At 43.3% G+C, this 13,778-nt stretch overlaps 1 protein-coding gene and 1 long non-coding RNA gene across 2 annotated transcripts in view; one reads left to right on the forward strand and one right to left on the reverse strand.

Moving 5' to 3' along the window:
- The window catches only part of LOC134346866 (uncharacterized), a 164,278-nt gene that overhangs the window by 68,570 nt on the left and 81,930 nt on the right, over positions 1-13,778 (reverse strand). The window lies entirely within an intron of this gene.
- The window catches only part of LOC134346865 (contactin-associated protein-like 5), a 1,591,243-nt gene continuing 1,577,663 nt past the window's right edge, over positions 199-13,778 (forward strand). Inside the window, exon 1 of the mRNA XM_063048670.1 lies at positions 199-6,017. Coding sequence (XP_062904740.1) covers positions 5,942-6,017 — 76 coding nt within the window. The 5' untranslated portion in view covers positions 199-5,941. The remainder of the gene's footprint in view (positions 6,018-13,778) is intronic.

Genomic DNA, 13,778 nt, shown 5'->3' on the forward strand with positions numbered 1-13,778 from the left:
AGAACATACAAACTCCTGACAGATACTGGAACACGAGAGGAAACACACGCTTTCGGAGGGAGAACATACAAACTCCTCGCAGACACTGGAACACTAGAGGAAACACACGCTTTCGGAGGGAGAACATACAAACTCCTGACAGATACTGGAACACGAGAGGAAACATACGCTTTCGGAGGGAGAACATACAAACTCCTCTCAGACACTGGAACACTAGAGGAGACACACGCTTTCAGAGGGAGAACATACAAACTCCTCGCAGACACTGGAACACTAGAGGAAACACACGCTTTCAGAGGGAGAACATACAAACTCCTTGCAGACACTGGAACACGAGAGGAAACACACGCTTTCAGAGGGAGAACATACAAACTCCTCGCAGACACTAGAACACTAGATGATACACACGCTTTCAGAGGGAGAACATACAAACTCCTTGCAGACACTGGAACACGAGAGGAAACAAACACTTTCGGAGAGAGAACATACAAACTCCTCGCAGACACTGGAACACGAGAGGAGACACACACTTTCAGAGGGAGAACATACAAACTCCTCGCAGACACTGGAACACGAGAGGAGACACACTCTTTCAGAGGGAGAACATACAAACTCCTTGCAGACACTGGGAGGAAGTTAATTCCGATCGCCAGGGCTGTAAGGCTTTACACTGATCACTGCACTACTGTGCCACTGTTGATGATGGGGTGAAATTTAAAGCAAAATTCAAATTAATTAGTAATCCAAAATTTTAAGCAAGCTGTCAGGAAGTTACTGGATTGTGTTTGAAAACCTATCTCCTTCATAAACATTACACTGGGTCTTTATTTGCTTTGGCAGATTGTAACTCCAAACACACCACTCTGCTAGACTCTCTAAAATGGTCCTGCAAGCATTCAGTTCCAAAGTTCAGAAGTAAATTCATTTTCAAAGTACATATATGTCACCACACACTACCCTGAGGTTCATTTTCTTGTGGGCATTCACAGTAAATACAGGAAACACAATAGAATCAATGAAAGACTGTACTCACGGGACAAACAACAAATGTGGCAAAAGGCAGCAAACTGCAAATACAAATAATAAATAAATAAGCACTAAAAATCGAGAACATCGAGAACTAAAATGATGAAACCTGGGTTTCATCACCTAAGTTACAGAGAAAGGTTGAACAAGTTGGGTCTTTATTCTTTGGAGCATAGAAGGTTGAGGGGGGACTTGATAGAGGTATTTAAAATTATGAGGGGATTAGATAGAGTTAACGTGGATAGGCTTTTTCCATTGTGGGTGGGGGAGATTCAAACAAGAGGACATGAGTTGAGAGTTAAAGGGCAAAAGTTTAGGGCTAACATGAGGGGGAACTTCTTTACTCAGAGAGTGGTGGCTGTGTGGAACGAGCTTCCAGCAGAAGTGGTTGAGGCGGTTAACATAGATGAAGAGTCCTTGAGAAGTGAGTTCATAGTTTGTGGGAATAGTTGTATGTTGGGGTGAGTGCAGATGAGTGAATTTATCCCCTCTCATTCAACAGCCTGATGGCTGAGGGGTAATAACTGTTCCTGAAACACTGCTGTGCTAGTAATGAGATACATCATGAAGAAATACATTTAAAATAAAGGGCCTTGCAGTTTTTATGCATGAACAGAAAGGCCAGCAAGAAGCATTTTGCAAGGATCTCTTAGCCAGAACCTTCAGAAAATGCTGTCCACAGATATTCCATTACACTGCTCACCAATAAAGAAATAGAGACACAAGCGACTGCAGGTGCTGAAACGTGGAGCAACAAACAATCTGCTGGAGAGACTCAGAGGGTCAAACAGATTCTGTGGGGAAATAAATTGTTGATGCTTTTGGTAAAAGCCTTGCATTACTGTCCGGATACTGTTTTTGTACCACAATGGCTACAAAAAGAAATGGTGCTTGATCATTATAAAATCCACACTAATCATGCAGACTGAGATACCACCTGTTTCTTCTGGACATGTAACACATTCTCTGTGTGGATGCTGGAAATCTATTGAGAACGTTAAAGTAAATTTATTATCAGAGGCTGTATACGTCACAGTGAGATTCATTTTCTTGCAGGCATTCATAGGACAACAAAGAAATACAATAGAGTATGAAAACCTACACACAAAGTCTGACAAAGGGTGAATCTAAGTAAAACACAAGAGATACTTCAGGTGCGGCAAATGTTCAGTAACACAGAAATCTCGACATTTCATAGAAGCTGACTTCATCTAGCATGTGGTGAATGGCAACGAATTCTACAGATCCACCATCCTCTAGCTAAGGAAATTTCTCCTTATCCCCCATTTGCACTTTGCACCACAGTGGGTTTTGTTTCTTCTTTGTATAATTTTTGTTGAACATTTCCATTTTTCTTCTGAATGTTCTGAACCTGATGCTCTGTGCCTGTGAAGTTGATGCAGGTGATTTTTTTTTAGTGCACCTGTGTATATATGCAGTTGTGCACACAGGCTCAATACTGGGTAGTCAAAACTGCCCAACCTATCACCAGAACCAGATACCCACTATCAAGGACAAGTACGCTGAGAGGTGCTGGAAAGCAGCCAGTAACAGCATGAACGATCCCACTCACCCTCTTCATGGACTGTTGGTGCCACTCCCATCAGGGAGGAAACTACATAGCATGCAGGCCAGGAAAAACAGTTTCTTTCCCCAAGTAGTAAGACTGATCAACACCCCCACCACTAACCCACACCTCCACACCCCCAACAACCAGAACTTTATCATTTCCTGTGAGTTGCCTTATGTGCAGACACTCACTTAATGGATACACAATCAAATTACGTATTTAGGCTATCTTATATGCATTTATATTTATTGTTTTATCATTATTGTGTTCTTTATCTCATTGTGCTATCTTATCAGAGCTGGAGTAACAATTATTTCATTCCCCTTTACACTGGTGTACTGGGAATGATATTAAACCATCCCGAATCAGACACTTTGGCAGTATGTTTATTGAATGAGTATTTCCTGTGTAACTCCGTGCAGACTTTCGCTACTGACTAATGTTGTGTAAACAGGTTACTCCATTAAAATATACAGCACCCCTTCAAAGCCGGTGCGCCAGTGGAACCAGAAAGGGGAGATGTTAGCATTGTGTCACAGAGTCAGAGGCAGGTGAATGGGAATGCATGTGGTGAACACTGCGTTAAGATGGACTGTGCCGCGGGCTCGCTGTCGGTTTGCCTGGAGTGATCAGGGTACGTCATTTCTCCTTATCCACGCTGGTAATCCAATCCGGAAACATAATGACAGTGCAGACAATCAGAAGGCAAGGTATTCCTCCTAAAATAGGCGATGGTGCAACGTCCATCGGATATAAACACAAGAGATTCTGCAGATGCTGGAAATCCAGAGCAGCACACACAAAATGCTGGAGGAACTCAGCAGGTCAGGCAGCGTCAAAGGAGGGCAATAAACATCGGGGGAATTACTTTGGACATTATTTGATGGACTTCTAAGTTGGGAGGGGGATGGGATGAGAAGGGGGTTGTTGCAGGAACAAGGACGTGAAAACTTTATGCGTTATTCAATAAACACGAGTTAGTATTAACAGATTGCGTCCACAAGCTCTAATTCAACATTTATACTGTGTTTAATTGTCACCTCACTGGGCTTTGGGCCACAATGGGCGGCGCATAATTAAACGTTTGAGTTAAGTAAGATTCATAATAACCCATTAGGGCTAATTCAAAAGGATGACCCCATCACGTAGCGCTTATGAATGAAAGTTCCAATAGCGAAAGGGCGAAGATGGACCCGGTGTATTTTTAGCAACATCACCAAGCGTACACAGCTCAGTAAAAAACCTTCCCGGCAGATTAAAGGAGGTGAGAATGCGGTCCGGAGAAGGGAAGGCACGGTCAAGCGACAGGCTGCGCCGAGAATACATTTCAGCTCGTTAGCTGACGTTCCTCGCTCAACGGGCCCCGGCATCAATTGACTCCTCTGCGTTGAATGTATTAATTATATTATGGTTATTATTCTATTTTGATGTGAGCATGCCCACAGGAAAATGAATTTCAGGGTAGTCTGTAGTGACAGATACCTCGATAGTAAATTTACTTTGATCTTCAATTTAGTTACCGGTGACACCTACTTAAACAGCTTCACTCTGCTCCAATGCAGCCAATGAAATGTTAAGGTAGTGTAGTCAGTATTGTAGTGCAGAGTATGAGGTAGACAACTTTTTTCCCCCGTAAACTCCCCAAAAATACAAGAGATTCTGCCGATGCTGGAAATCCAGAGTAACCCGCAAAACGTTGGAGGAACTCAGCAGGTCAGGCAGCGTCTACGGAGACGACGCTTCGGGCCAAGACCCTTCAGGACTGGAAAGGAAGGGAGAAGAAGCCAGCTTTTCTGACTGGAACATCGACTGTTGCTCTCCATAGATGCTGCCTGACATGCTGAGCTCTTCCAGTATTTTGTCGTGTGCTTCAGCGTCGTGTGATAATCAGCAAGTTCATTAATCAACGACTAACAGGAAAGGGAACTTGTAAAACAACAAACAAAAAAAAACACAATTGGATGAGTCTTTGCCCCATCCTGAAATCATACACCTGGGAATAGTCCTGTTTTGATGTCCGGTGCGATGGTCAGCACCTCCGGCGGTGTGGCTGCCACACTGACTGGAGTTCCAGCCACGATCCCGGAGCCTAAATCTCTGCCAGTACTCGCAGACTTTGAGACGAGGGCGTTACCTAGGGCGCGCACTTTCCATAAAACAGAAGACGAGATGGGCCGAAGGGCTAGTTTCAGAATAAGAGCAGTTTTAGGGCGTTCGGCCCATCGAGTCTACTCCCCCATTCAATCATGGCAGATTTATTACCCATCAACCCTTATTCTCCTGTCTCCTCCTCGTAACCTTTGACGACCTTTAATATCCCCAATGACTTGTCTTCTACAACCGTCTGTGGCAATGAATTCCCCCCGCCTAAAGTAATTCCTCCTCATCTCTGTTGTAAATGGGCTGTCTATTCAAATGGGATCTATCACAGCGCCATACAGCACAGACAGTTCGGCCCAACTCGTCGATGTTGAGCAAAATGCTCTTCTAAGATAGTCCAACGTGCCACGTTTGACCCGTATCTCTCTAGCCCTTTCCTGTCCACAGAGTGTGTTGGCTGAGTGGAACGCACTGCCAGTTGGTAGAGGGAGATACAGAAGGGGATATAAGAGACTCTTAGATCGGCACATAGATGATAGAAAAATGAACGGGTATAGGGAAGGGAAGGGTTAAATTGATCTCAGGCTAAAGGGTCCGAACAACATCTTGGACCTAAGGGGCTGTACTCTTCTGCGTTCTAAATCTATCTGTGCCTTTAAACATTGTATTGCACCTGCCTCGGCCACTTCTTAAGGCAGCTTGTTCCATATACCCTCCGCTCTCAGTGTCTGGAAAACCTGGTACTGTATTTGAATCCCGCTACCGTGTTGGAGAAACTGGTGGGTTAATTAAGAGTTAATTGGTCGGAGTCTCCACTAATGTTACGCACAGGAACCAGCCCAAGTGACGGGGTTCCTTGGGAGAATCTGTACTCGCCTGGAAGTTGCGGGGCAACTTATTCAGTGTGGAAGTGGGCGAGGGATTAGGTTCACGTGTTCCTGCCTCTCCGCATTGGACGGAGTGTTTTGCAGACCGGTGCGCTGTGGCTGCCGTTTGCCTTGCACAGTCTGGCTGCGTGCACTCATTCAAGAGGCGCTGCGCGATCCTAGTTGATGCGCGACTCCCGGGGCAGCTGATTACAAGCGAACGTGTAGCGACACAGCTGCGTGAGGAGAGAGGGGGAGGGAGGGGACAGGGAGAGCAATTGAAGGAATATCAAAGAAGCGGAGGTGTGCAGACGCGGAATGGCATGGTAAGGAGCGGAGAGTTGCTGTACTGATCCCTCTAGCCCGCTCTTCGCTGAAGATGGACTCGGTCGAGCTTCGCCTCGCTCTCCCCTTGATCGTTTACTGTTGGCTGAACATCGCGACCGCTTACTCGCGTAAGTACATCTTACCCCTAACAGTAGCTACCTCAGAGCAGCCGACACAGAAAGTGGGCTTGTAGCAGTGATATAGTTTACCGCACTCTGCCGGATGGTGCCTTCGATAGACAATATATGACTCTCGACCTACTATGCTTTTAAGTAGCAACTTACCTTCAATACTTTTGGGTGTGTCATGTTGTCTCTCCCTAGACAGTAGGAATGTGATTCCTAAATCCGTTTACAGGTTGTTTGATTCCCAGTTTCGGTATTCATACACACCTGGGCGAGTTATTTCCTGGGGGAGGGGGGTGCAATAGAGTTCGAGTCAGGAGGCAAAGTGACGGATCGGAATATCGGGAGGAGGTTATCACAGGTGTCCCATTCGTCACCGTCTGTTCCCGTGGAAGGATATTATCTCCTGTTACCTTGAGAGAGGGAATGGTTGAGCACGTTCTGGCCGAGGTTATATAGAGGAGGACGCAAAATCGCTGAGCTTAGTTCCTGTATGGCCGGGACGGTGCCCAGTCATCTGTATCTCCTCGGTAGGGTTTGGTAACCTTTCTGGCCATTGGGCTGATTTGAGGCGGTGACAGTCACATTTGTTTTACTGATTGTCTAACTACCCATCACTCTTTTGCTCATGACCAAAGACAGCACCTCAAAGTACTATTGAAGAAGCTATAGACTAGTGTAGTTGGATCGTTGGTCTCAGTTCGCGGCTTCAGTGTTACACCTTTGGACATCGGGGATGCAGGATCGGACACGCAAGTTCCCCAGCGCAAAAAGTAGATTAAACGGTCACTGCCAGTTGCCCCCTTAGTTCCAAATGAGGGGAATGGAGGTAGAGTTGAGGGCAGATGGTGTAATTGATGGGGCAGTCGTGACACCGAAATGGAACCAGTATATGTAGGTGCCAGATGGTTGTCACAGACTCTGGGCTAAAGGGCGCACTTCCAAACTTATTCTCGTTCTCACACCTCAGAATAATTTGCAGCCAACAAAATACTTTTAAATTGTAGTTTTTGGGGTGTGGCAGTACAAAATTCCACGCACAACACCTGCTTTCGATTGAAGGGTGAACACTGCGGAGAGATCTCCTGGACATCTTCGAAATAACGCAACAGGTTCGTTTATGTGTATCCAGGAGGTGGACAGAGCCTTGGCTAAACAGCAACGACACAAACTGCCGGAGGAACTCAGCAGGACAGGCAGCGGCTATGCAGAGGAATAAAGAAGCGACATTTCGCGTCGAGACTCTTCATCAGCTCTCGATCTGAAATGACGGTTCTTTATTCTCCATGGATGCTGCCTGACCTGCTGAGTTCTTTCAGCATTTTATGTGTTGCTCTGGACTTCCAGCATCTACAGAATGTTTTGTGATTATGCTTCTGTTCGCTAACCCACTTCGCAGGTGCTTGAACCTGTACAGTGCTGATTCAGCCTGGGGCAGTCTGGTTTAAGGAGCAAGGGTCAGACTGAGACGTGGTCAAATGAACACAGAGGTTATGCAGAGTCTGACTTACTACCCTGTTTCCCCTCTCCCACCACGGAGCTGCGGTTCAAGAGACACAAGAGGGGTGTGCGGAGGGGCGCAGTTCACTCCTTTCCCCCAATACCCACGCTGCAGTTCAAGAGACTCCATATGATCCATATTCCTTCACCCCTGCATGCTCTTCGGAAAAGCCTCTTAAATACGGATATTGAATCTGCTTCCACTGTCACCTGTCTGCCATAGGTGATCTGTTCTAGGCACCTGCCAATCTCTGTGTATATAAAAAATATACTTGCTCTGCACATTTTGAGACTTTTCTCCCTCTTATCTTAAAGCTATGCTCTCTAGAATTCGATAATTGTAGCTGGTGAAAGACGCAAAGATCCCATCTCCCTAATTTATGCCCCGGTGATTTTACAGACTTCAACCAGGATTCTCTTCAGCCTGAACTACAGAGCAAACAATTCGAGTTTGCCCATCTGCCTTTACCAGTTCAGAGAACGATCCTGAGTCTGAAAGTGTTACCTAGTTCTCTTTCCACAGATACTGCCTGATCTCAAAGTTCGAAATACAGTTTCTATCAAAGTATACAAACTTGAGATTCATCTTCTTGCAGACAGCCACAAAACACAATAGAATCCACAAAAAGCCCACACAACAAAGACTGTCAAATAGCCAATGTGTGTGAAAAAGAACAAATCAAGCAAATAATCAAAAAGTAAATGAATCGTGCGCAGAACATGAACCGTAGAGTCCTCATGAGTGAGACCACAGCCACAGATCCAGCTCAGCACCACTGCTGGTTCAGGAGCCTGATGGCTGTAGGCCACAGCAGCCGAGCCAGTTCAGCACTGAGTGATCTGCTGGGTGCTTTCAACATGTTCTATAATTTTAGATCTCCAGCATTTGTGGCTTTGTTTTTTTTACAAAATCATTGAGTTCATTACTGAGAACCCATTTTAGTTCAATAATCTGCTTATCCTTCACATACTGACTTTAGGGGGCATAATTCTTGCTCTTTTCTAAACAGAACCTATACATACCAGTTTGAGCTTTGCATTAATATTTCACTCAAGTCACTTCCAGAATCATTCTCAGGATCAGAATTCAACTGTCTGAATTTAAGGTCTGTATGCTGGCAAGATTTAAGATGTTTCCAGGCATCCTGACCCTGTAACACCCAATCCCCTGAACCCATCACAGTTTTCGCTTATGATTACTTAATATGTGTTGCAAACAGCTGGGCAATTTAGGGATAATTACAAAATGTTACGATTAGCAAACCAGCTGGGGTTCACTGTCTCAACTCTGTCTAATCTGAACTGACTTAACGTGTGGCAAACACAGCAACAGAAATAAACAGTTTGAAATGAAAGAAGCCCTAGTTGTACTGATAAGGCTGTCTAATGATCCTTGAATGATATAGTATTCCCCAAGGTTTATATTCTAAGGTGCTTGTCATCACTCTAGATCTGACTGACATTGATTAAAGCACCGTACTTGAGTCCAGCCCATCTCAGAGTGTGGCTGTTGGCAATTTAACCTGATTGAGCGTCTCCACCCCAAGACAAGCAAACAACAAGGTAAATACTCACATAGACTAGATGGACCAAATGTCATGTTTCCAATTTCTGATGTTGATACATTTGAATGTTTCTTCCCCGTTCCCTGGAGCTAATTCTAGCACTCTTCTGACAGATGGTTTTATGATTTTCCAAAGGACTGTACACCAGTTTTGTGCATGGCTAACACCAGCACTCCCAGATAAATGATCCAACTGCCATCACTTTCTCATGCAAAAACATTCCGTGAGATTGTAAGCATTGACTTGTAAAGATAAAGATTAGCTTTATTGTCACATGTACATCAACGGATATAGTGAAATGTGTCATTTTTATGTCAAATCCAATCAGCGTTGATTGTGCTAGGCAGCCCGCAAGTGTCACCACACAACTGCACTAACAGAGCAAGCCCACAGCTTACTAACCTTAACCCATACACCTTTGGAATGTAGGAGGAAGCTGGAGCACCCAGAGGAAACTCTCAGTCCTAGGAACAAACTCCATACAGACAGACATGGGAATTAAATCGTGTTCCTACAGCAGGTGCCATGAAGGATTGCACCCTCTACTACACCACTGTACAACACATGAAATAAAGGCAGCTGGTTAACATGGGGTGGTACAGTAGTGTAATAGTCAGCATAATGCTCTAAGAGTACCAACAACCCAGGTTCAGTTCTGCTGCTGGGTTTCCTCTGGGTGCTCTTGATTCCCACCCACATTACAAAGATATATGATTAGGCGTGTTGAGTTGTGTGCATGCTATGTTGGTGCCAATAAGTAAGTTACAAATATGAAATTCTGTAGATGCTGGAAATCCAGAGTAACACAGAAAATGGAGCAACTCACCAGGACAGGTAGCATGTATAGTGAGGAATAAACATCAACATTATGGGCCAAGATTCTTAATCAGGTCCTGATGAAGTGCCTCAGCTTGAAATATTGACTGTTTATTCCTTTCCATAGATACTGCTTGACCTGCTGAGTTCCTTTAGCATATTGTGTGAGTTACTCTCGGTTAGTAGGTTAATTGGTCACAGGGGTACAGGCTGATTGGGCCTGTTAAATAAACTTTTTGCCCAACTTTGTTGTTGAATGCTTCACCACAATCCCTCAGAAGTTTTCAATTCCAGCAGAATATACATGGGAACACAGAATTCTGCTTTCTCTCTTAAGTAACATGTCAGTGCATCTTGAGGACTGGCAATGGGTGATAATATTCATGAATGAATAAGAGGCCAGAACAGAAGGGCACAAAAAACTTGTAGCTGAAAGATATCACAGAGAAATGGTCTGCTAGCTAATGAACTGTCTTCTGAAATGGTACAGCTAATTAAGGTTGGAGAATGAGAGTTAGCTTTTCGTGGCCATGCTATGAATGAATGGCAATGGATGGGAGGCAAGAGTGATTAACTCAAGGGAAAATATGTTGGAATGTAGAGCATAGAACATTACAGTACAGGCCCTTTGGCCCATGATGTTGTGCTGACCTTCTAAGCTACTCTAAGATCAATCTAGCCCTTCCCTCCTACATAGCCCTCCAGCTTGCTTAATTGAGAGATAACATTGGTTGGCAGACACAGGGGATGGCGGGTGAATAAGACTTTGTGCGAATTAGAACAAGGAAGCAGGCTTTGTATATGGAACATAGAACAAAGAGGCCAAGAGGAGACTATGAAGATGACAAAGGATTGGATGTGGGTTTTATCAGCAGTGGAGATGAGCTAGAACTAGAGCTGACTGATGTCATGGGGATGGAGGTAAGTGATCTTAACTTTGTGTAGCATTTGCCTGAGGCACCAAGAGCAGGGTGATTTTAGTGGCTAATCTGCCCTATCTCCTTCAAGCTAGTACTCGCCTGTCTCTTCCAGTGACTGCTCCAAGCGGATGAAGCCAATTATTCACGGCTGCTTATCACAGGAGTCCTATTGTAGTTTGGAGATTCAGTTCCAGGTTCAGAATGTCTTTACCTTGTCTCTTGCAGCTGTGGCAGGACAAGCAGAGTCATATCTAACATGTTTTACAGATACCAACGGGCATCTGTAGCAATAATCGATGAGAGCTAGTGTTGCAAAAAGCCTCTGTTTTATTGAACCTCATAGTTAGTGGCATGTTTTGCACAAAGCACTGCTTTTAATTACAGGCTTGAAGCTAACAAATCTATGAAGTTCTTATGCATATCCCATGAGGATTTTACTTTCAACATTTTAGAATTCCATTCATTTTACTCCAGAAACCATCAGCTTCAGACCTTGGAATTTCCTGTGAGTTAGTAATTGGATGCAGTCTGCAAATTTTCATACACTATCAACTTGTCCTTGATGTTGTTGTCATAAGGAATGAGATACAGGAGCCTTGGGTCCCACACCATCAGGTTTAGGAACAGTTATTACCCTTCAACTATCAAGCTACTGAACCAAAGTGGATAACTGCACTCACTTTGACACTGAATTGATTCCACAACTTATGAACTCACTTTCAAGGACTCTACAACTCATGTTCTCAATACCTATTAATTATTATAATTTTCCTTTTTGTATTTGCATAATTGATTGTATTTTGCTCATTGGCTGTTTGTCTGTCTTTACAATTTTACATGGATTTTATTGTGTTTATTTGGAAGTCCACTAGAAAATGAATCTCAGTAGTATATGGTGGTGTGTGCTTTGATAATAAATTTACTTAGAAATTGGAAATGTTCCTGCTGGATATCTCCGTGCTCAGGTTTGAGAGTTTGTAGATTGTTGATTTGCACTGGATACTATAAGTATCAAACTTAAAGTGCCGTCGTCTAACCACCACACACATCAGTATCAGCGTGTTTAAGAACATCTAGTTCGTGCCTGCTTTTTAATTTTTCATGTGACTCACACTGATGCTGTCAAAATGCATTCAAAGAAACATAAAAGACAGACCAAATCTCACTGAGCATAAATTAAAATATGATGGTTTTAAAAAAAGATCACAAGAAGCCATTAGATTTTTTTTTTTGTTTTCTGCTTCTCCTAAGACTTTGAGCTTTATTTTACAACCACTGGAAATTCCTTTGTACGGCTCATCAACCTCAAGGTAAAGCCATTATAATCAGCAGTGATGTTCCAAGGTGCCAGTACTGGTAGATGGATAACAGGACTCTGCATTCTGGAGTGGTTGTTAATGGCTTATAATTGTGTGAGTTCTGTAGGTGTATGAATTATTGAGTACAATAGCATGAAAAGAGAAATATTGGGTTTGTTATGCAGGCATATCCCAGAAAGAACTACATTGAACTACACAACCAGGTTCAGCAACAGTTATTACCCAATCACCGTCCTGAACCAGTACGGATAATTTCACTTGCCTCTAATCTAAACTGACTCCACAATCTAGCTGCTACAATTCATGTTCTCAGTTATTGATTTACATTTGTTTTATTATTTGCACTATTTGTCTTTTTTTTTGCACATTGGTTGTTTTTCAGTCTTTGTTTATGCAGATATTTTTAAATCCTATTGTATTTCTTTTCCTGTAGGTGCCTACAAGGAACAAGAATCTCAGGGTAGTAAATGGTAACATACACATACTTTGATAATAAATTTACTTTGACTTTATATCAGTGAAGATTAGAGTACTGATGCAGAGTTTCAACCCAAAATGGCATTTCCTTTCTGCTTACAACAGATGTTGCTCGATCTGCTGAGTTCCGCCAGCAGATAATAAACACGAGATTCTGCAGATGCTGGAAATCCAGAGTAACACACACAAAATGCTGGAGGAACTCAGTAGGTCAGGCAGCATCTATGGAAATGAATAAACAACGTATATGTATGTGTGTTTATTTATCTCCACAGATGTTGCCTGACCTCCTGAGTTTCTGTAGCATTTTGTCTGTGCTTCTCCAGCAGACTGTTTGCTACTGTAGGAGGCTGAAGAGATTTTGCACATCAATACTCGTGCCATTTTACAGATGCGCAGTACAGAGGATCCAACATGCTGCATCACTGTTTGAGATGGAAACTGCACTGTGGCAGACAGGAAGGATCTACAACAGGTAGTCAAATCTGCCCAAAGCATCACTGGCAACAGCCTATCCACCATCAATGTTATATACACAAAAAGGTGCCAGAAATGGGCCAGAAACATCATGAAGGATCACATACACCCTGCTCATGGACTGTTTGTCCCACTGCCAACAGGGGGGAGGTTACATAGAATCCACACCAGGACCACCAGACTCAAAAACTATTACTTTCCCCAAGCCGCAAAACTGATCGACACCTCCACCCCCTAACTCCACCACAACTTTATGATTTACCATCAGTCACCTTATGCACAGCCTGGTGTCAATTCATGGACATACAATCAATCTTTGTATATAAATTCTTATGCATTTATATTTATTGTGTGATATTATTTTAGTATTATTATTGAGTTCTTTATCTTTGGTGTTTTTGCACTGCATCAGATCTGCAGTAACAATTATTCTGTTCTCCTTACACTTTACTACAGGAAATTAAGCAACCTTAAACAAATCCAGCATCGGCTGTCCTCTGTGTATGCACTATTAGAAGGAAGTTGTGTGTAAAGTTTGTCGTGTAACCATTATGATTAACTTTGTTAACACTGCACTGCATTGTGTAAAGATCACCAAAGGCTCCTACTTTACTGTAGGCTGGTGCACTTTTTTGGCGGGATGATGTTTGTGAGAAGGATAAATAAATAACTCCATTATGTAGGACATTT

This window comes from Mobula hypostoma, chromosome 5 (genome assembly GCF_963921235.1).
Source record: "Mobula hypostoma chromosome 5, sMobHyp1.1, whole genome shotgun sequence".
Lineage (NCBI taxonomy): Eukaryota > Metazoa > Chordata > Chondrichthyes > Myliobatiformes > Myliobatidae > Mobula > Mobula hypostoma.